Source organism: Zootoca vivipara, chromosome 1 (assembly GCF_963506605.1).
Source record: "Zootoca vivipara chromosome 1, rZooViv1.1, whole genome shotgun sequence".
In the NCBI taxonomy this organism is placed as follows: Eukaryota; Metazoa; Chordata; class Lepidosauria; order Squamata; family Lacertidae; genus Zootoca; species Zootoca vivipara.
In genome coordinates this window covers 67,767,447-67,791,255 of record NC_083276.1, presented here as the reverse complement: position 1 = coordinate 67,791,255, position 23,809 = coordinate 67,767,447, and the positions used below count along the sequence as shown (strand labels likewise).

General features: G+C 44.2%; 1 protein-coding gene across 5 annotated transcripts in view; it reads left to right on the top strand.

The window, feature by feature from the left end:
- The first annotated feature begins 8,093 nt into the window (after positions 1 to 8,093).
- Positions 8,094 to 23,809, top strand: part of AMPD3 (adenosine monophosphate deaminase 3) — a 34,382-nt gene continuing 18,666 nt past the window's right edge. The window contains exons 1-6 of one of the 5 annotated variants that reach the window (XM_035119177.2): positions 8,094 to 8,503; positions 15,581 to 15,806; positions 15,961 to 16,156; positions 18,831 to 18,996; positions 20,550 to 20,769; positions 21,439 to 21,568. In XM_035119177.2, coding sequence (XP_034975068.2) covers positions 8,431 to 8,503; positions 15,581 to 15,806; positions 15,961 to 16,156; positions 18,831 to 18,996; positions 20,550 to 20,769; positions 21,439 to 21,568 — 1,011 coding nt within the window. In that variant the 5' untranslated portion in view covers positions 8,094 to 8,430. The other 4 variants (XM_035119186.2, XM_035119209.2, XM_035119170.2 and 1 more) reach the window with 4 other exon arrangements.

Below are 23,809 nucleotides of genomic sequence, written 5' to 3'. Positions count from 1 at the left end.
CCTGTCAGGAGTAAACATGGACCAATGGTATCAAGTAGTATGGGAAACAGCCCTACTAGAAAAACTAACCAGTAAGCTGAAACTGTCACGGGGACAAACAGAAGAAGACACCTTCACCCCAATTTGGTTCCCCTTCATCACCTACACAGCCCAACAAGACAATGACAAGAACCTACCATCAGCATACAAATCAATATGGCTAACCTAACCAAAACACCCACCCGCCCCACTCACACAAGAAACCAAAGACCACCACAGCCAAACACACATGAACTAGCACATCCTACGCCAACCCCCGACCTCTCTCACCAACAAAGGAGCACAAACGAACAACAGTGAACCTGCACATTCAACGCTGACACCGAACTCCTACACATACCAAGAGAAAAGAGAAACATCGACACCCCACCCCACCCACCTCCCCCCTTTTCTTCCTAATGTCTCAACAATCAAGATTAATGTGTAAAAACAATACATGAGAAAAATACGAGACACTGTACTACCTTTGTAAACTAATAAAATCTTTAATAAAAAAAGAAGTTAAAAACATTAACCTTTTTTTTTTAAAAAAACACTTCCCTATACAGGCCTGCCTTCAAATGTCTTCTAAAGGTTGTAGAGTTACTTATCTCCCTGGCTTGGGGGTTGCAGAGTCCCATCTTCTTGGATCAGGGCAAGTACCACAGGATGTGGCGTAAACCAGTCAAAAGTGGACATCCCTGTGAGAATGGTGACTAGCTTATTTTAACCAATGGAGGGGAGGCTGCTGCCTCAGGGAGGTGCTCTGAACTCTTCAGAGGATTGCTCAGATTATCCCTGCTCCTGGCCCTGCCCCCTGGCACCGTCTGTGCCCTTAAAGGGCCACTGTCTTTTTTCTAGGGTGGTTGGCTCATAAGGCAAGCTGGGAGATGAGGGCTCCCCCTGGGAATGAATCTTCTGAATCGGAGTAGTCCTTTGAGACACTGTCCTCCTCTGGCCTGGAGTGGGGGACGGTGGCCCTTCTAGAGCCTCTACTTCAATGCCGTCATCTGTGCTTGTGTTCAGACCATGGGTGGGCATCCTCGCAGGTGGGTGGATGTGAACTGACAGGCAAAGCAAGGCTTCAGCACCACTCAACAGCCTACCTCTTCTTCTTCCTTGCAAGTGCCAGACTGTTAACCAGCAGGCCAGTAGGGTGAGAGCAAAAGGAGGTGTTATGTTGGCCAATGTGTGGTCTAACCATGCATTTGCTCAAGTAATGGGAGTGCAGGGATCAGTAGGCAAGAGGGAGGGATGCTGAACTCCTTCCATGCCTGCAGGGGCTGCTTTCCTCACTTGAGCCTGTTTCCTGCTCCTCCTCCTCCCCACTTTCAGGGTGTTTGGGAGCCATAGCTGCCAAGTTATCCCTTTTTTAAAGGGATTTTCCATTATGCTGAATAGGCTTCCTCACGAGAAAAGCGAAAACTTGGCAGCTATGTTGGGAGCCCAGATTAGGAGTGGGGATGTCATTGCTTGTTTTGCTAACCACTATGTTAGCACTATGATGAGGGAAATGCAGCCCACATTTCTTTCTCAAAATCATTCCGAAAGACACAGTAAAAATGCTGTTTGTCAAGGGAGGAGGTGACCCTATTCCCTAGTCTTTATGGTTCAGCTGAAGATGTTGCCTTTCATTGACCATCTCTTTGCTGGGGGCAGCTTGAGTGACATGTTCTGCCTGCCTATGAGCAGTGTGGAAAGAAGCCGTTTGCACATAAAATGCAGCCTTACCTTTTCACCTTCTCTGCTAGTTTCTATGGTATTGGGGGTGGGGCGGGGCTCCAGAGCACGCAATTTGCTTTGAAAAACTGCTCTTACTTTTCTGGTCCTGCCTATCTGGTTGCTTGTCTGTTTCCCCTATGGTAAGTGTGTATATTGGTAAATCAACAGATATTGCAGTAATAATGAGTCTCCAGTGGTCTTTTCCGCATTCAGGCAAACCCTATAATGTTGCCCTTTTAGTTCTTGTCACCTGGGAAAGTAGGGCACCATAGTTTGTGACAAGAGTCCTGCCCTTCACTAAGCCTAGAGAATAAGGCACCTCCCTTCCTAAACACACAAAGTTCCTAGCAAGGTGAGAGATGGGCTGTGACCATGCAACCTTTTGAACCCCCAAGCTGCAACGGATGCCTGCAGCTTCCAGCACCAGAAGAGGATCTGCAGTGTTAGTTTGTATTAAGTGTAGGATTAGTTAGCTCAATATGCTGGTAAAGTGTTTCAGTTCCATTTTGGGCTTGCATAATTTTTCTCTCTCTCATTTCATTTTTCAAAATCCTCCATCTGAATGACCTGCTTTATTTGATATCTGGGCTGCACTGGTTTCTGGACACCCTACAGGGCTGGTTTGCCCCCAAGGGCTGCTTGGGGCTGCAGCACTGGTCGTTAAAGTGTCTGGGAGAGGGGAGACAGGAGTCTTGTCATGCCAGTGACTTGGAATTCATCTGTTTCCTAGAGGAAACTCTAGACCAGTGGTTCCCAACAGGTGGTCCGCGGACCCCCAGGGGTCCGCAAGCTATGCCAGAGGGGTCCGCAAGATGCTATTAGAATAAAAAATATATTAAATATATTTCGTATGATAACAGATTTTTTGTTTTGGCCGCTTCCTGCATGAGCAGAGTCTAGCGCAAAACTAGAATTAGATAGAGGCAGTAGTTCTGCTGTATGCCGTTAGGTGGCGCTTTACAAACACTACTGTTTTGCAAAGAGGCAGCGCGCGCATTCTACTAACGCTCACCTCCCCAAGATGCTTTGCGCGCGTCGGCTTCATTTGTGCGCTACTGTGCAGGTACCCTGTCTTCCTCATTCCCCTCCCTCCTCCCTGGTGCGCGCTGCCTCTTTGCAAAACAGTAGTGTTTGTAAACAAAGCGTTGTTTTTCGCGGAAGCTACAGTTCGCGTAGTTAAAAATGGACCGTTGGTTAAAAAGTGGTTCGTTAAAACGACAAAGGCCTACAGATGAAGAGGAAGATAATGCATTTGATGTTCAAGCAAGTAAGTCAGTGACTCTCGAACCGATCTTGTCAGTGTCCATTGAACCTAAATCGTCGGCGTCCCTTGAACCTAACCCTTCCAAGATCAGTGTTAAGCTTACTGGAAAAATTAGATTAGGAATTAGGAATTAGATTTAGGATTAGGAATTAATGGGGGTCCTTGTCACAATAGCGGCTCGATGAGGGGTCCTCAAGAAAATTTTGTTGGGAACCCCTGCTCTAGACAGAGGAAACCAGCATAAAGCATAGTGGGGTGGGAATCCTGTGCCCCATAAGCAGCTGGCCTTAGCAGACAGAAAGGACTACGATGGGTTCCCCAATACTACTACCCTAGCAGGGTTGGCACTGGAACTGGGGACCTCCCTATTGTTATGTATTTCACATTAAAAAAAAGAAAGTAAATGTGGCTTCTTCTCAATACTTCCTCCTCTTCCTCAAATCCTCGAACACAGTAGATACAAAGAAATCCCCTAACAAGAATCCACTGTGTTACGTAATCTAATATCTGCCTGAGCAGCTTTCATTCCTTGCATAACTGCTGTTTACATAATATCAATGAGGTCACAACAGATAAAACACCAGCAACTCAGATGGTATATAGGTGGGAATGAAGACTGTGCTTGCAGTAGAAACATGAAGAAGTGTGGTTTCAGCAGACCTAAAGAATCTGCTGAATGACCCCATGTGACCACTGATTTTCTTTGTTTCTTCCATTTTGTGGGTCACCTCCCAATAAAGCTTCATAAAACAGCTTAAAAATCTAAAAGCAATTTAATACATTTTGTGAGAATGGAATTTAATCCATATATGATGTCTAATTACTTTTTGGGGGACGTTTTCTAAGCAATATTCCATAGTATTATTACAAACAATAAAATTGTGTAGTTTTTTTGTGTAGGATTTTTTATTGTTAGTTGTCCTACTGTTTTGAAAACTCATATATGAAACATAAATATAGCCTATTCAAACAATTTATATCCTGTCCTCTAGAGTAAAAATATTTCCAGGGTATTACTCCTTCATGCACAAAATGTTTGTGGTGAAAGCCACCAATTTAGATGGCTAAAGGATTAGACAAATTAATGGATATTGAATGAGGGACCAATCCTATAGAAAGATATGCAAGGATGAGTAGGGCTATGATTCAACAGATCTCTGTCTGATTTAATTCCTTCATCCTCAGCTCAATCAGAGATATGCCTGCATCCCACATGTGACCTGGCAACCTTGTGTAAATTAAGCCAGCAAAACGGGTGGTGTAAAACAAATACTCTTTTAGAGGCTCATTTGCCCTCTGCCAGGCCTAGACTGTCTCAATCAGCTCCATTCCTGAATGGGGCTCCTGGTGAGCTTTATGCTACCTTAACTTACACCAGACTTGCTTGCTTTATGCCAGTTTCTTGTGCCTCAGGCTATCAGCAACTATTTTTTATGATGGCAACATGCTTTATCCAGAATTGGGGCAGCCTGCTCCTGAATACCAGTGGCTGAAGAGCATCAGCAGGCGAGGGCTATGTTGCAGGAGTGGGGAGCTTGTGGATGTACATGAAAGAACTGGAGATGTTGGCTTTCATCCCCAGCCAGCATGGCCAATGGTCAGGGGTGATGAGATTTGTAGTTCCACAGGCTCCCAGCTGCTGCCTACACATACAGCCTGGCAACTGGTTGTTCACTGCAGGGAATAGGATGCTGGAGTTAACAAGCCTTTGGTCTGATCCATCAGGGGTTTTCTTGTGTTCTTACAAACATGCTAGTATGTTGCCAGCTGGTTGTTATTTTTTTAACATACATGCTCAGCAACTTCATTATCAGAACAGATAATATAATGAACTAATGGTGCCACCTTACAAGCCGTTTTGAACTCTGTGCGACTTGCATCTGACTAGACACGCATAGGACTGTACTGTAAATTTTGAGGCTTGTTTAAGAGGTCAGAGGTGAAATGAATGGAAAGAGAAGCAAAAAATTAGCCAAAGGTGAAATAGCAATAAAACTTAGGACCACAGAATGTTTACATGCACACAGAAGATAATATCAAGGTGCAGACATTCTTTCTGAGGCTCTTAGGAAAGTATGACCTTCATAAGATAACGTCACCCCCTAAATATGGGAAATATTAAAAATAAATAGTTACAGGTTTCCAAAGCTGGTGTGGTATGTGAAGCAGCAGCAGCCCTGCATCTATGATACTATGGGACATGTCTACATACAATGTCGTCTTTTAAATAAACGTGCATTTATTTGCATATGTATTATTAAATATATTGATGTTGATTCATTGATTTGTTTCTTTTCTTCAAGCTTGCCAATGCTGACAGCAGCATGGTGAAGCACCCTGGCTAGAGGGAACATATGGGAGAAAATTGTATTAATTTTAGGTTTACGTATTTAAAAATAATTTTTGGCCTATCTAAAGTACATATGGAATATCTGTGGTTGCTGTAGCATTATAGTGATGAGCACAGTGATAAATTATATTGGGGCAAATGTGTACTGTACAATAAATTTTCTGCCTCAGCAAGACACTTTTAAAAACCACATTCATCTTACTAAAGGAAGCGCATGCCTTAACGCTTAATTACCAACCCAGACACAGGCTGACATTCATTACCTATTTAGGCTTCATAGGCACACTTCCCCAAAGTTGCTGTTTAGTCAGCAACTCACAAACCTTTTCGGCTCTCCCAGGCTCAGTGGGGTGTTCAATCCATCCAATGTGGAAATAAAGTAAATGCTCCCACTACTCTCACCAGCTCTAAACAAAAAAACCAACACTGCCTGCAGTGGAACTGCAGGTAGTACTGTACATCATTTCTAAAGAGGAGATGGTGGGGCTCAGTCTCCCTGGAGTCAAATGCTGCGGATGGTTAGTTCTGCCCTCTAATGTAAAGTGCGTGAGGCCTGGCAATTACTCAGCAGTGAAGGGCATGAACTCTGCATATTTAGAAGTCCCACATGCAGAACAGGTTGTGGAACTATATTCTAGGCACGCATTAAGTCCTGGCCAGAACCAGCCTCATGTAAAACTAAGTAAAGTAATACTTCTTCTTCTTCTTCAAAAAAGAACCAACTTTATTTTCACTGAATGTTATGAGGACTGCATCCAATAGAGTTTGCACTGGCTGTGATCCAATGAGCTACTTTAGGAATGCTGGAGGGGCTTGAGTATGCCTAGCATGGTATTAATTTGAAAAGTGAAACACAGCAGTAAATGGTTACAGGTAGGTAGCCGTGTTGGTCTGGATCGAAGTAAAATAAAAAAATTCCTTCAGTAGCACCTTAAAGACCAACTAAGTTTTTATTTTGGTATGAGCTTTCGTGTGCATGCACACTTCTTCAGATAAGATATCTGAAGAAGTGTGCATGCACACGAAAGCTCATACCAAAATAAAAACTTAGTTGGTCTTTAAGGTGCTACTGAAGGAATTTTTTTATTTTACAGCAGTAAATGTTTCATTCCACACCAGAAATTTCTTTTGAAAGTCACCTCAGTTGCAAAAGGAGCTTGCAGTGCAGCATGGGGTGGTGCTATTGTATTTCCTCAGCCCCAAGCTCATTGCCCTTGGGGAGGACCTCTAATATAATGTATTCTATTGTTATGAGCTGGGGTGTGGGGTGTGGGGGTGTGGATGGAGCCCTGGGTTGCCTTCCAGAACCTGTGATCCTGCATCCAGGACAGTAGAATGCAAAGGAAGCTTGCCAAACCAGTTCCTTTATCAAGGCTTTGGCTGGCTGGCTGGCTGGCTGGCTGGTTTTAGCATAACAAAGTAATTCTGCTCAGCTTCATTAATTAGGAACACAGAAATTTGGGGTCCCCTGCAAACCAGTGCAAAATGACTGCAAAACTTTGGAACCAGTTTGGAGGGGATATCCAGTTTTGGGGTTCGTAGTCAATTAAACTATTTTGTGTCATACAACTAACGAGTGGGCCTTTCCCCAAGCAGCTCACCTAGCTTGCTACTTGGCAGAACAATAGCCATAGTTGTGTGTAGGCTGGAAGCAGGCTAAAAGGTGCAGGGCTCCCCTGGAAACCTAAAGCAGAAGCAAGATCTGTGGGGATGTTAATGTGTGAGCCCCTCCATCCTATACACAGGTTATATGTGTGAATAAAACCATGTATCCTAAAATCACAACAGTCAAAGAATCCACACCACAAGTAAACTCTCACAGCTCGGACACTGGGGTGGTATCTGGCGATATTTTCTGTGTACTGAAATCAAATTTAGTTCTGTGCTAAAATATAGAATCTACACTATACAGAGCTCTTGTTTTATAAATGAATGCAACTTGCTGACCCAGATCATGCCGCCCCCTCCTGCTCCAGTAGCAACCCTCGAACGCGTAATAGCAAGGAATTCAGTCTCACACCCACCCAAACTGAAGGTCGTTTAAATCCCACGGATGTCAACAGAAGAGCTACGCGCATGTTTAAATCTCTCCAAGTGAAATCAACGGGCCTTTAAAAACGTTCCGCTTTGTCTGGATTCGGGCCCAATAACGGCAAGTTACTCTTGCCTAATGTTTCCTCAAGGAGTTTTGGATGGGTTTCAGCTAAATCATGATAACGTTTATTACAACGCTAACACAGCAGTGTGCGGAAGGATGCGGTCAAACCACCTTCCTGCGGCAATAGGAAGCCTTTCTCTGGACTTGAGCCAGAGCCATCGCTTTCGGGTTGCCTTTCCCTGCAGCGCGCTTCCGCTCCCGTCCAGATACGTGGACGGTGACTCAGAAGCAACAGCAAGTCCCACAGAGTTTACTTTGCAAGTCCTGTTGGCCTCAAAGGGTCTTCTTACTAGTTACTTCAGAGCAGATCCCGATGGAATTGCACTGCGCATTGCTCGTCCTCCATAAACGTGCACACGATTGCAGCCTCAGGGCTAGGGTGGCCCCGAAGCAAAAGACGAAAAAAGGCTCCTGCACCTTTAACAGTCGCGCAGACTATTTGCGGAAGAAGTTTCCTTTTCGCCACAACTAATTAAAGGCGCAGGAACCTATTTCGCCTTCGCACGTCGCAACTTGGCGCTTGAATTCAAAGAAAGCGACGCGCGTCAGGCTTCCTTGAATTAAATGGTCAAGCAAGCGACGCCAAACTCTCCCATGTTGACGCTCCGCGTTGGTTATCTGCCCGCAAACAGCGAGAGCGTCTGGGTCGAGGAATCTCTTTTCCTCTGGCTGCGAGACTTTTCGGTGTCTGCAGCCGTGCGAGGCGCTGATAAGCGGGGCGCTCAGGAGACAGGCGCCCTCTCGGCGCAACCTCGGGGAGACACACGCTACTGCAGCCCAGGTTACGAAGCTCCTCAGCCGGGAAAGGCAGCTTCCCTGCAAGGCGTGCCTGCGCCGCCTGGCGCCCTCTCTCCACCAGAGGGACTGAGTCGGCGGCGCTTAGTAACCTGAGCCCTCCTCTTCCTTGGGAGAAGTTTCATGCTAGCGCTGGAGAGGCTCGAGGAGGAGCTGTCACTCCTGTTGCTGCAGCGAGAGCGAGGCGTGGAGAAAGGTGGGTGCCCGGGAATTGGCTACGTACCGCTCGACCTTTTTCCTGACAAACCATCCCGCCAAGGACACCCGACTGAGGTAGATTCGGTGCAGCTACGCCTTGTGTGCCTGTGTAAATTGCGTGTTCGTGCTCTCGCGCTCTCTCGTTCGCTCTCTTCCCCGTTGCCACTCGGTGCGCAGGGCAAAATAGGACGACGGAGCGTCGCCTGGCGGGGAGTTTCAGCGCCGGGTGAGCATCCCGGCCGGGCAAAGCAGCTCCGAGGGGCGCGAGAAGGGGAAACCGGGGGGGGGGTGCGAAGCGGAGAGGAGACGAGGCAGCCCTTCCTGCGCCCTCGCGGCAAAGGCGCGCGCTAGGTAGGAGCAGATGGCGCAGGCTCTCGCCTCGCCTGCGCCAAGGATGGGGCCGCCGCCTATGCCCAGGCAGGAAGCAAAACGTTTCGCCCCCGTCAGGTTGAAGCCTAACCTTCTTTCCACCCCCCCACCCTCGCCGCCCAGTCCTTCCCGAGCTGGGGAGATGACCCCATTCCAGAACCGGGGCGGGCGGAGCGGTCAGCGGGCATTGAGCGGCCGGCCTGACTGCCTGGCTATGCTCACTGCGGGAGCTGCAGAGCGCAGCGGGAGTGCGGCAGCAGCAGCTGCTGGTTCCCGCGGCTCCTCCCACTTCTGCTTTCTCCTCCGGCCAGCCGGCGACTGGCTCCTGTCCGCGCTGGCTGGGGGAAAGAAGGCTCCTTGCCTGGAGGCTCCGCGAGCGTCTGCCATGACTTTCCCCGGGGCGCTAGGTAAGTGGCGGCTGCTTTCCAAGCAGGAAGTGAACGGGGCGGGCATGCATGAGCTGACCTTGTCGGGTAGCAGCGGGCTGCAGCCGCCGCCAGAGCCGGAAGAAGCTGGGCTGGCACCTGCAGCAGACCTGCTCGGCCGGGGAGAGCAGCCTGTATCCTTGGCTCCCATCGCTAGGAGGAAGAGCCGTCGCCTTCCCTCCCAGCTCCATCGACTCCACGTTCTCCAGTCCCTACTTTCTTCGCCACAGCAGAATAAGACTCATTTTTATGGCATGCGCTCATGAAATATTCAGGATCTCTCTAGATCGATAGCTGGGTTCCTGAATCAATCTTCTGAAAGAGGAAGAGCGATAACAGTTCCTGAAGAGGTTGATTGGGAACAAGTTATTTACCTAGCCTGGTCCCCCCTCCAAAAAAAAAAAAAACCCCAAACAGAAATGGTATACTAATACTTTATTTTTATTTTTTTTAAAAAACACATTCCAGAAACACCAGGATAATGCACTGACTCATTTAGTTCCCACGGTTTCCAGTTGTAGCTTCGGCCTTATTCATTGTTACTCTGCTTCTCTCCTCGCGAAAGAGAGCAAGCCATTTTTTGATTTGGAAATCATAGTAAGTTTCTGGATTTTGCTAGTTTGGCAAGAGCACATAAACTGATGTGCAGGGACATCATCTAGCCTAGTTCGCTCCATTATTCTTGAGTACTGCAGAGAGCTAGGCTTGCACGTTTAATTTACTGTATATCGCCTAGAGAATTTATATGGCGAGGCAACTAATAAATGTAAAAAATAAATAAGTGTTCACTGAATCCAAATAATAAATTAATAAATGTATTTATTACCTGTCCTTCACACTAAGATGCCAGGGCAGGTCACTGCAATTTAAATTGCAACCTTCCAAACAGTTTGAAATAAATTACAATTACAAGAATAGGGTGGGTCTTAAAAAAATACATTGCAAGTGTCAAAGGCCAGGGTTAAGTGAAGGTGTCAGACACTCCTCTGGGGACAGAGTTCCACAGCTTATGGGATGGCTCAGAGAACACCCTCACCTGGATCACACACACACCGCAGGGTGTTGGAAGGGTGCACTCTAAGGGTGCTGGAAGTACCAAGAGGGAACCCTCTGCTGATCTTAACACCCAAGAGGTTATGTAGGGAAGGATGTGGTCTTTCAGCTATTTGGGGTCTAAGTCTTTTTAGGGCTTTAAACATTTCATGAGCGTATGTGCCCAGAAACAAACTGGCAACCAATTCAGCTGTTTTAGAACAGGGATTTAGATGAGATATTAATGGCACCCAAGCCTGTAATCCAGCTGCTGCATTTTAGAACTTTTGAAGTTTCTGAGTCATCTTGAAGGGCAGCCCCACACTGAGCGCATCACTGTAGTGCAGTCTGGAAGTTACCAGAGCATGGAGTACAGTAGCCAAGGAATTTCTGTCCAGAAAAAGCCATAGCTGCCAAACTGGCTGTAGCTGTAGCTGGGGGGGGGCACTTCTAGTTGCACCTTCCAGAAGTGTGCAAGCCCATCCAGAACAGTCAGTCCATCCCCTCACCTCCCGGACTTGAGAACTCAGGACATGAAACACCTCTGTCTTTTCAGGATTCAAGTTTAGTTTATTGGTCCACATCCAGCCCATTGCTGCCTACAAGAACTGGTCTTAACACCTTAACTGCCTCTCCCAATTCAGATGGAACAGAGAGAGTGAGAGCTGCCTGGGTCTTGTCTGCATAATGATGATACCTCACTCCAGACCTCCTGATAGTATATCCCAGGTGCTTTGTATAGGTATTAAATAGCAGGGGGACAAGATGGAACCCCTCCCAGGTCTCATAACTCTGTCTGAATCTGCACAATTCTGCCCCTCTAGTGTCTCAGTGTTGTTACAGCAGACCTCCAAATGTGTCAGAGTACTAGTCTCTTGGCCAGATAACAAAAGCCCATCCACCGCCTGGAAAAAGCTCAGCTACATAGCTACTTGTTGATACACTGGTGGCAGAGAAGTAAAGTGTTTTTTTGCCACCGCTATGAGGAAACTAGTGTTTGTTCAGAGTTGGGCTAAGATTTGCATCACCTGCACTATTATCTACCAACACTACTTCCTTTCATGCTGGTTACTAGAAAATCTAGGCAACCTAAGTGCTCCGCAGAAATGGTGAGAGCACCCAGGGCTGGTTGTGTCAATGACTCTATGCATTTCACCATTCCATAGTGAGATGAGAGCCTCATTAGGAGTACCAGCCATGTCAGCAGGTTTCCATAAATCTCCAAGGGTGGGGAATCTCACATCTTGCAGTGTGGAGTATCTGTGTTCAGCTTTAGCAATGGTAAGAGGACATGGGTTTCTTCATCCCTACTTTCTTGCTTAAATGAATGCAGGCTGAGACCTTGGATGGATAGTGCCAAAACAAGTATTTATTTTAGTCTACAGCAGGGGTGGGGAATCTGTGGTCCTCCAGATGTTGGATTCCAGCTCCCATCAGGCCCAGCCAGATGGGCTAATGGTCAGGGATGATGGGCGTTGTCCCACAGGTTGCCCATTTTGAAAAGACAACCTGGCACACTCAAGACCTTTGGTCTGAGCAATAAAAGACACCACCAGTGTAGCTGTGTTACAAGACTTGATTGTTCTTGGTGGATAGTTATAGACCTGGACTTAGACCTTGTACAATATGTTGGTTACAACAGACTTAGCAAGACCTGGCAGAAATAATAATAATAATAATAATAATAATAATAATAATAATAATAATTTATTTATACCCCGCCCATCTGGCTGGGTTTCCCAAGCCACTCTGGGCAGCTTCCAACAGAAGTATTAAAATACAACAATTTATTAAACATTAAAAACTTCCCTAAACAGGGCTGCCTTCAGATGTTTTCTAAATGTCATGTAGTTGTTTTTCTCTTTGACATCTAGTGGGAGGGCGTTCCACAGGGCGGGTGCCACTGCCGAGAAGGCCCTCTGCCTGGTTCCCTGTAACTTGGCTTCTCGCAGCGAGGGAACCGCCAGAAGGCCCTCAGTGCTGGATCTCAGTGTCCGGGCTGAACTATGGGGGTGGAGACGCTCCTTCAGGTATACAGGACCAAGGCCGTTTAGTAAAGCCAATTAGAAACCTTGTTGCAGAGACAAAAAAGTGGGGGAGGAAGGGAAGGGGAACATCCTGTGCAGTACAAAGAAATGGGAATGTTGAATACTTTGGCACCTTATTTATTAGCAGTCACTAGAATATATCAACATGTAATGTTTGAAATTGTTCTTAGGCTGAAAATAAATCATTCCCCAAGCAGCCGTCACAGCTAGTAGCTATTAATAGAAGATTGTTTCCCATTTAACAACAAGCTCAGATGTCAACAGTTGGAAAGTGGAGTCATGCATGTAGGAATAGCATGACATAAAGACCGTTCCAAGTTACACAACTTTTGCGAATGATTTTGTTTTCTGGCTAAATGTTGTCTTCCTCATAATCAAAGCAACACTGATTGTCTGGGTAAGGCTCCTAATAATGCTAAGCCCTTAAATACCCTTTGATTTCAACAGGAGATATTTCAACACATGCTTTAACAATTTCACTGAAATAAATAGGACTTCAAAGTGGTTAGAGTTCAGCCATGCTTTGGCTTTGAAACCTGGGATAAATTTAGAATTCACTGCCCAGACCTACATTTCCACACAGGGTTTTTAAAAATAGTTTATTGGTTCATGAACATTTTTAGCAAGTGTTAAAAACTTTGGCTTCATGTTGTTGTTGTTGTTGTTTAGTCGTGTCCAACTCTTCGTGACCCCATGGACCATAGCACGCCAGGCACTCCTGTCTTCTTGGCTTCATGTAGTAACTGACAAGTACTGTACAAGGAATTTCAGATGCATTTAAAAAAATGAAACTAAATATTGCAAGGTTATGTAACTGTTCCAGAGTAAATATTATAAAGCTCATTTAAGAGGAATGGTTGATAAAAAAAGGACTTTAAAAAGTAATGTTAAAGAGTTTTCTTTGTTATTTAAATTAAAGCTATTCATTGAATGAAGGTTGTTTTGGTTTGTATAGAGAATGCAGTAAATATCTTATTGGGGAGGGAAAGCTTTTTTAAAATTACTATTAATGCTGATCTTTCTCTTTCCCCACATAGAGTTTAAAGGCAGAATCTAAACTTAGAGATCTAGTTTAAATACTCTTTCTTCTTATAAACACAAAATTATTCCATTGCAAAATTGCTTGACATTTATGATAGAAAAATGGTATGAATTAGAATGATGAATATTTGCTATTATTTGAAACCTCCAACCGTTTGGCTATGAAAGAATGCTAGGACGGCACTTGAAATAATAAATAAACAATTTATTATTTATATCTTGCTCTTTTACAGTCACAACCAGAGTGGCTAGCTGTGTATATAAAATTCAACCATAAAATACAACTAAGTTGGTTTTCCTTAAATCAAATGCAGATTTTAAAACACAAATTACAATTCAGACTGAAACTCAGGCAGTAACAAAATCAAATAGGACTTCAAAAGATTAAAGACCTGGAGTGAAAGAGATGTTTTCAAATTCTGGTAAATGATGTCTGTATTGGGGGGCTGATGCAGCTCAGTTGGAAGAATGTTCCAGAGCTGTATTGGCACCGTTTAAATCAGGCATAGGCAAACTCCGACCCTCCAGATGTTTGGGACTACAATTCCCATCATCCCTAGCTAAAAGGACCAATGGTCAGGGATGATGGGAATTGTAGTCCCAAATATCTGGAGGGCTGGAGTTTGCCTATACCTGGTTTAAATGGTACTGTTTCTCATGCTGTCTCATGATGACACTTAAGTGGTACCTCCGAAGCTGATGCCAAGGGCCAGGTAGCTCATAAATGGAATTCAGTGGTGCTTAAGACAATCTTAAGACAATCTGGTTGTAGACCAGAGTGGCCCTATTTTTAATAGCAAGTGGACCACGAGACTACCGTACTTTGACACAGAACCCATTGGCCACACACTGCCTTGTCACCCATGGGACAAGGGAGCGAGGAGCTGGGTTTTGGGAAGGAGGCTTGAGGCTCTGGCAGGTTCTTAGAGCTCTACCACCTTCTTCACAAAGCTATGCTGCTGCTGTGCACATCCACAGAGGTGCACAATACAAGGCAAGATGAATCGGCATTAATCCTTAAACCTGTTGAAATCAGTGCAATTACTCATGTCTGATCAAGGATAAATCTAGTTAAGTTCAATGGGGTGGGCTTCCAGGTAGGTGTAATCCTATGCCACTTACTTGGGGGTAAGCCCCACTGAACTCAGACTTATTTCTGACATATATAAGGTTTGCATTGCTGCATGCCATATACGGCCTATAGTAGATGCAATTTAACGTTGGCCTGTCCAGTTGAGCTTCATTTATTTCAATAGGACTGAGGTGTGCCTAATGCATGCTGGATTGCATCCATTATTTCTAAGTTTTACTGGTTTCTGGTGGATATTGCACCAACTCACACAGCCAAATGGTTGAGAAAATACTGCACATCTAAATTTAATACAGCGTAAGTCAAAGCAATCACTGCTCACCCCAAAGCTACAGTGCGCTCCCAGAGCTGCTAAAAGTGAGTTGAATGGTGCTGTGGTAATTGGAGATGGAGTTGTGAGATGGGTGCTTAATGAAGGAATCATTCAACCACTTCATCACACATTGTACTTCATATAAATAAGCTAAATTCGGGTTCTTTGTTTAGTCAGCCCAATTCATGAATATTGACTTGTGCTTCAGTAATTGCCACAATCTAAAACTCTGTGCTGTCTTGTTTTATGTGCCCAGTGAGTCTTCTATTTTCATCCCTTGACAGCAGCCTGCCACACGGTTTGAAATTCCTATTTTGTAACTCTGGGAAGTTTCAAATGTGATTTCTAGGGCTGATGCTAGGAAAAAGTGAGAAACTCACAGTGCTTTACTTGCACACAGCTAATGAGGTTTATAAAAAATGCATTCAAAATGTTTAGGATTGGAGTATAGTGACCATAGGCATCAGAATCAAAACTAGAAAAATTGAAATACATCATGCAGGAGTGACTAGAGCATTTCTTCATCTGATTTTGAAAATTCTTGTTGAGTAGTCCTAAGCTCCAAAACTGGTATTGCCATGTAAGAAAATTCTTGCTCTGGTGACTGTTAAGAGAACATCGTGTTCACTGTAAATCATTACAGTGATGTAAAATTGCGCAATTTTTTAATGACTCTAGGATTAACTAAAAGGACTGTGATTTATTTTTGATAACTAACTAACATGTAGCCTATAATTCCATATCGCCCCCCCCCCAGCTGAGATGCCCAGACAGTTCCCAAAGCTAAACCTCTCTGAGGTTGATGAGTCGGTGCGGCTTCTAGCTGAAAAGGTTTTTGCCAAAGTTCTCCGAGAAGAAGACAGCAAAGATGCCTTCTCACTATTCACCGTGCCTGAGGATTGCCCTATTGGGCAACAAGAGGAAAAAGAAAGAGAGCTGCAGAAGGAGATGGCAGAGCAACAGTCGTTGGAGACAGCGAAAAGGTTTGTTCAATGACAATGGAGAAGTAACTTAAAGTCTTTAGTTATATGCATAATGGCAGGGCATTTTTGAAGTAAAATTTAACCATAAAGCTGATTTTTGTTGCTCTAGAGATGTGTCTTACTCACTTACATATTGTTTACTATGGGAACTTAGGAAGAAAAGTTTCAAGATGATTCGGTCCCAGTCCTTGTCACTGCAAATTCCACCGCAGGAATTGAGAGCTCAGTCGGACACCCCAGTTGTGTCTCCTCCTACTCCAGTGCTTCCAGGCGTTTTGCAACCCACACAAAGGATGTATGATGTACCAGAATTTCAAAGAGTTACAATTAGTGGGGATTACTGTGCTGGGGTAAGGAATCAGTCAATTTTTCCTTTTTTAGAGAGAGAGAAAAGGGGGAAATGTTAACTGTTGTATGCTTGTGTAATGTGAAATTAAATTGTTCTTTTATAAAGCCTATATTTGCCTAGTTACTCTAGAGATTGTATTCCAGGGCTAGATAACCTCTGGCCTGCCAACCCCCTATTCCTTGGCATCCGTAAAGCCATTTTGACCCAGCCATGCTCACCTGACCTACACCTGTCATCCTTTGTGGGGCAGGTAAACCTGGCTCAGCTGAAAGGGCTTTGCAGGCACAATTGATGGGCAGTTCCTGCAGAGGGCTTTGCAGGCACTGCCAACCAGCTGATCATCGGGTCTTTCATAGAGATGTGAGGGCCCAGAAACCAACATTTTCCTTCAATTCTTTCCCCTCCCCATTCTTTTCCTGGGCCTTCACATCTCTAGTCTTGCAGAGCTCTTTGCAGTGGGCTTTGTCAGGTCTTGCAAAGCACTCAAACTGGTTTCAGAATGTGCTGGCAAAAGAAGGATCACCTGACAGCACTCAGGTGACTGACGGATAGTCACCCCAGTCACCTGTCATATTTGGCCCACAGGTGGTAGGGAAGATAACATTCTTGCCTGTTGGTCAAATTCAGTTCCCCACCCTGCTCTGTTCAGTAGACATGTAACTCTTTTTCTTGTCGATTAACAAAAACACGATACAGTATTACCATCTTGCTTTGGAATACAGATGTAAGTTATTACCTGTGTTGGATGTAAGATAAGGGATGAGCTGCATAGGGATCAAAGGAGGCCTTTATTCTCTCATCCTCTTTTCCTCCTGGCCTTCAGTTAGGGGCACAAAAAGATGAGCAGATTATAACATGCCCAAATAATTACCTGGAATAGGAGGCCCATGCATACCTCCCACGGTGACTTCCATATTCCATTTGTGCAGGTAGGCGGTTTCTGCTTGGTGTATATGTAGCCTGTGCAGGTGTGAAGCAGCACTTGGCTCTCCAACTTCAGATAATGATCAGACATGTTGACATGAACATGTACTGCTACCTGGCAGAGTGCTGAGCTAAAGGGGTTCTCTTATCCCAAGGGAGACCTCTTCCAGCAAGTATTGTACATCCTGTCTGATCACGTTGCTATCATTTCCAAAACTACTATATACAGGTAACTCACATCTTATGTGAGGGTTTCAGGGGGTCACGAATAAACGCAAAAACACGTAAAGCAAGGAACCCTTGGAACTGCCTACCCAACCCACTGCAAGGTGGATGAGGGCTGCTCACCTGGCTTTGGGAAGGCAGTGGGTTTTGTCCACTCTCCATTTATTTATTCTCACCCACCCCCTCCATTTAAAGCTGCAAATATGTAGGTAAAAGACGTATAAGATGCGAGTTATGTATATATCCAGGGTGCTGATAACCCGGGTTAATGTACATACTTTATTAAAAGTTTCAAGATGCAGCTAAAGTTCACCATTACATTACTGATCTATGTAGGGAAGTATTAAGACACAGGTGGAACTGTGCATGAAGTATTTACATGCTATCATAATAAGCCTTTTGCTTTATCTGGAGGTAAATGCATGAAGAATTTTGATTGACAATGAGGGTAGATTTGACTGTTTCTATAATGGTTTGTGTTCACTGGTCTGCCTAGATGAAATCCTAATGACATTTGTAGGCTATATTGAAATCTCTAGGTCTTAATGCCTGCCACTGAGATGGTAAATATTGAACAATTTTACTTCATGATACAAGTGGAGGCTGCCACAATTGAATGCTCACCCAAATACAGTATTTCTTCAACATAGTTAATAAGATTTCAGAGAGCAGGGCTCTGCCGGAAGTCTTCTCCCTGTTGTACTGCCGTATATTCCGGCGTATAAGATGACTTTCTAACCCCCAAAAATCTTCTCCAAAGTCGGGGGTCGTCTTATACGCTAAGTACTGCCCCGCCAGTCCGTGAACTGAGCTCCCTGCTCGGCAAGTCCCCCACGCGCTGCGCAAAACCAGTGCGGGGACTCGCCGAGCGGCGCCGGAATCGCGTCCGCGGCTCCACAGAAGCAATTTCTGGTGCCGCGCTACCCATATCCAACATGTCAGCAGCTCCAGAAATCGCTTCTGCGGAGCCATGGACGTGATTCCGGCACCGCTCAGCGAGTCCCTGAAATTGCAGAGGAAAGGGGGATCGAGACACAGTGAGGTTTGACAGTGAGCCGGGGAGGAGGGAGAGGAGCAGCTTTGCCGCTGTTGCTGCTGTGGGGTGGGGACCGCTTTGCCGGGAGGAAGGGAGACGGAGGAGCCACTTTACAGCGAGCTGGGGAGGGAGGGAGAGGAGCAGCTTTGCCGGTGCTGTTGCTTACGAGCCGCTGGCTTGCTCGCGGCTGCAAGTACATAAAATATAGAGTATGTCCCAAACTCTATATTTTAAGTTGAAAAGTGGGGGGCCGTCTTATACGCCCAGTCGCCTTATACGCTGGAATATATGGTAGTTTTCTGTGGGTAGAGAATTCTTGTGTATAGAGGAACACCCACTTACAATCTATAGTGGTACGACCAACACATGGATTTATTGCTTCAGTGAGAAGTAGGCCTTGCTGTCAAGCAAATGTGTTTCGGATTAAAGTTTATAGTAGCATTAAAAAAAACTAAACTCCAGTGATTAATTATATAATTTCTCCCTTCAGGTTACTGTTGATGATTATGAGCAGGCTGCCAAGAATTTGGCAAAAGCTCTCCTTATTAGAGAGAAGTATTGTCGCCTTGCTTACCATCGCTTTCCAAGGACAACAGCCCAATATTTATGCAGTATGAGAAATGAACAATGGAAAGATGAAGATGAAGTATTTCCAGGTAAATTAGCTGCAGTTTTTTTAAAAAAGGTTTTGGTGTATGAAAACCTAAGAGATGATTAACTTTTCTTAATATGCCCACTTGATCAATATTCCGGTAATAGTATTACTTCCAGCCTTGCTATAGGTTTTTACTGTAATAAATTTGTTGCCATTTTGTTCTTAAAGAGTAAATAATTACATAATGATATAGGGACAGTGCAGTTCTATGCAATTTAGTCACTGCTATTCAGAAAAATGCTAGTCAAGTCTATGCAAATTAACAATGCACCTTCAATATTCAAATGGAGGTTCAGCAACCATAACTCCAATAGGAAACATTGTTAGTTGAACTAATCACCCACAGCATTACAGTATACAAGTAAGTCAGTTCCCCTTGCAGCTTTGCTAGATGGGGTTTTCCCCAACTCTTGTTTTTGAGGAACACTGAAAGTGGGGATTATCTTGTAACCCAGTTCAGATATTAACAGGGATTTGCACATCCAGCTTTCATGTTTAACACGCCCTATCCTTCTTGAACATATCGGCTTCAGACCTATGCAACTGTGCAAATTTTGGCCCCCAAAATTCTTCCCTCTCAGCAGCACAAACATTAAACTACGGGTGGACAACTTGTGGCCCTCCAGATGTTGTTGAATTTCAACTCCCATCAGTCCCAGCCAGTATGGCCAATGGTTACTGTAGGTCAGGCATTGGCAACCTCTGGCCCATGGGCCAGATACGGCCCATGGAGGCCATTTATATGGCCCACAGGCTGCCCGTGAACCGAGCTACCCGCTCAGCGAGTCCCCCGTGCACTGTGGTAAACTGGCGCAGCGCTGTGCGGGGACTCGCCGAGCAGCGCCAGAAATCGTGTCTACACAGCCGCAGAAACGATTACTGGCTCTGCGGACATTTTGGAAATGGGCAGCCAGCACCAGAAATCGCTTCTCCGCAGCCGCGGACCTGTGCAGAAGCCATTTCCGGTGTTTGGGAAATGGGCAGCGCGGCACCGAAATTCGCTTCTGCGCCTGTCACGATAGTCCGTGAGAATCCTCTGGCCCACGGGCAGAAAACGTTGCCGACGCCTGCTGTAGGTGTAGTCTGGCAATATTTGGAGGGGTCATTTGTTGTACGCCTTTTACTTAAAAGACTGCAGAGATTTTACAGAGCGTATTTTGATAATGCATCCCAATTCAAAATGTTTATGTTGGTGTATCAGCCCCATGTATAATATCACCTTTTTTCATACTTTGCTTGGATAGCTTTCATATAACACATTCTGAACTTCTGGATTTGGGGCACGGATGCCGTTTGGTCCATGGTAAAGAACATTACCATAAATATCACTGAAATAAATGGTTAAGCATAAGCTGGGTTTCATTCCATGTTTTGGGGCTGATTGATACCATAGTACCATGTTGCATAGAGTTAAGATGACATTCATGTGACAGTAGGTATCCTATATAGCACTTCATGATTTTCATAAGTCTTTTTTTGTTGGAATATTGTGAATAGAAACAATACTATATTTTGAATGATGACAGAAATTTATTGATTTTGACATTTTTATAGATTTTCATCCACCCCCAAAAGACCTGCAGGACCTTTACAATCTTGATGATTCTCCAGGGAATCTGGATTATGTTGTAAAGATGAAGGAAGGCATTTTCTTCGTTTATGAGAACAAAGAAATGATGGAAGTTGATGAGCCGTGGAACTTGCCTTATCCTGATCTTCAGACTTACACCCTTGACCTCAGTCATGTGCTGGCTCTCATTGCAGATGGCCCAACGTATGGCTTTGTTTAACTTTGAGAATTCCCTAATAATAGCCTATTGTATGCTTCAACAGTTGTGCTGCTGCTATGGATGTCAAACCTATTATGTTAAATGATATTCTGGGACATACAGTGTCAACCAGAGGTGGGGAACATCAGACCCAGGGGTAATCTGTGACCTTCCAGAACTCTCCGTCTGGTCCCTGGACCTGTCTCCAGGCCACATCCACTTCCCAGCTACAATACTTCTCCTGAGGTCATGCTTTTCACTGGCCTGGCTTTGCATCCTCCTTGAGTGTTTTTTGTTGATTGAAGGGCGCCCTTGATCTCTGATATTGACTTTTGGTTGTCTGTGTGAAGGACAAAGAAAGAGGGTCTCACTCTAGTAAATGTGTTTAGGATTGCAGTCGTGAGGTAGTTTTAATAGTCTGAATTTCTCAAATGTTGGATTGGAACAGGGTTGGTTAGGGGCAGTGCTTGGTCTATGGCTCCAGTATTTTGCAACACCTTTAAGAAGAAGAAAAAGTTACATTTCTAATTCTTAAGTGGATATCTGATTCCTGCATTGCAGAGGGTTGAACTAGATGGCTCTTTGGGTCCCTTCCAGTTCTATGATTATTTAAGTAAAAGCATTCTCACTTGCTGTAGGACCATACCTAAAGTACGGTGTTTCCTTTTCCACAGAAAAACATACTGCCATAAGCGGCTTAACTTTCTAGGATCTAAGTTTGGTTTACATGAGATGTTAAATGAAATGTCTGAACTTAAAGAACTCAAGAGTAATCCTCATCGGGATTTTTACAATGTGAGAAAGGTAAGTACAAAATAGATTGGTTTGTGATTTATAATCTAATCAGTACCACTTATTAGAAGCATCTGATGTTAAGTTGAATTAAATATTATGGAAAACATTATTTCATCTTGCGGCAGTATGATTCATAACAATATGATATGAGTAAGGAACAACAATAAAATGTTGCAAGAAATAGCCAAAGCAGAGAGGGTTGAGCTGCTTGGTCAAAGGATGAGATACAAAAATGATCAAAATCTGAATTGCTGACTTTGAGAAAAGAAAGAATGTATAAATGAAATAGGGGATGGGAGAACCAGTTTGGAATGATAGTGCTACTAAAAGAAAACCCTATGCCTATTGGATTGTCTGCCTTTAAAAATAGTTCAGAGAAACCACCTTCAATGTCAGATGACATGGTGTGCTATTACATGGATTTTGACAGTCAACAGCCTAAGAATGTCTGGCAAAAAGATTGCATGTTCTTAGTAGGGACATAATGACCTTCCTTAGGCGAGGAGGGCATAAACATTACCCTCATAGAATTAACTCTGCCTTCTTCCGGCTTGTTAAGGGCTTGTTGTGAACTAAGAATCTCAACAGCCAGAAGTGTTGCTTAATTATTGCCATGTAACATGACTGTGGATGGGTGGCAGCTTTGCCGAGAATTGAAAGCAGCACAGTAGAGATGAAGTAGTATATGTCAGGTTTTGCCAGGCTTTTTTGTTTTAATCTTAGCCATTATTAATACAAAGATTTAACACTTCAACAATTTCTGTAGATAATGCAACCAGAGTCCTCTCCAGACTTTATACAGTCCAGGCTAGGCACATTGTGAGTTCCTAAAAACAGCAGTTGAATTCTGCTATTAGTAAGTCATAAATTAGACTTTAATTTTTACTGTTTTATTGTGTTGATGCACTGGAGTCATAAGTTTGTGAATGTATAGTATGAGTAAGGGTTTGTGCGGGCCTTCAAAATATGTGCTAGTTTAAAGGGATGTATTTTCACTCAGAATAAAATGTTTCCTGCTATCTAGCTGGCACAGATCCCTCAACCAAAAAAAATCTTCATTTGCATGCCCTTTTCTGATCTACAGTATTAATCATTCAAGGCATAACTCCACATGGTTGATGAAGTTGGTTAGAAAAATAATTTTAGAGAAGAAAGAAACACTGAAAAGTAAAGGAAAACTTAAGTCTTCCAGGCCCTTAAGAGTTGTTCTCTTAATTATTGCAAAAAAGTTGTTCTTTTCATGGTGGTGTGCATAAATTCATACTTTTATTAGATGGCACTGTGGTGAAACTATGGAGAATGCTGAATAGTGCATATGCATTAGTTGATACAACCCTGTGTTAATGTAAACATAGAAAAATATATTTATGTACAACATATAATGAACTTTTTTTCGCAGTGCAGAGTCAGTATATAGGTATATTGCTTCTGTTCTCTGGTTTCAAAATAGGTTGTTGACAAGCTTCTGCAAGAAAAGAAGTCATTCCTGGAAAGTGTGATTAAGGCAGGAAACAGAACAGGTTGAAGCTTTTCCAAGTGAACTGCCAATGTCCCCAGATTCATTGGAAGTACTTATTCAATTATTTATTTACAGTAAAGTCATTTGCAAAAACAACGCACACTATGACAACCCCCTCAAAAAAAAAGACCCTTAGAGGAAATCAGTGTCGTGCTCTTCTAAGTGTTCAATGAGTGTGCAAGCATTTTGGCTTGCCATCTGGAATTTTTGCCCCGTCCTCCTCCTCAGGTCTTGAGGGAACCCTAGAGCAGGCATGTCAAACCTGCAACCCTCCAGATGTTTTGGACTACAATTCCCATCTTCCCCAACCACTGGTCCTGCTAGCTAGGGATCATGGGAGTTGTAGGCCAAAACATCTGGAGGGCCGCAGGTTTGACATGCCTGCCCTAGAGGAATAACTGGCAGGAGGGACAAAATAGGGGAAAAACGTCCAACTTACCACCATGCCTCACCTTTACAACATGTGTGCTACTGACTCTCAAACTTTGGGATTGTCGGAATAATATGCAACAAAAATTTGAACAATTTGCATCATGCAACTCAAAGTGGGTCCACTAGACCCAAACTTTTAAAACAATGTGGACTAAAGTAACTTCTGGGGCCCATCCAGGATTAGGGGCCCCAAAGCTCAAGATTAATTAGTTTCATAGTAAATCCACCCCTGGCAATACCCCTCATTCCTGGGACAGGGGTTCCACAGTACAGAACAACTGGAGGGTCACAAGTTCCCA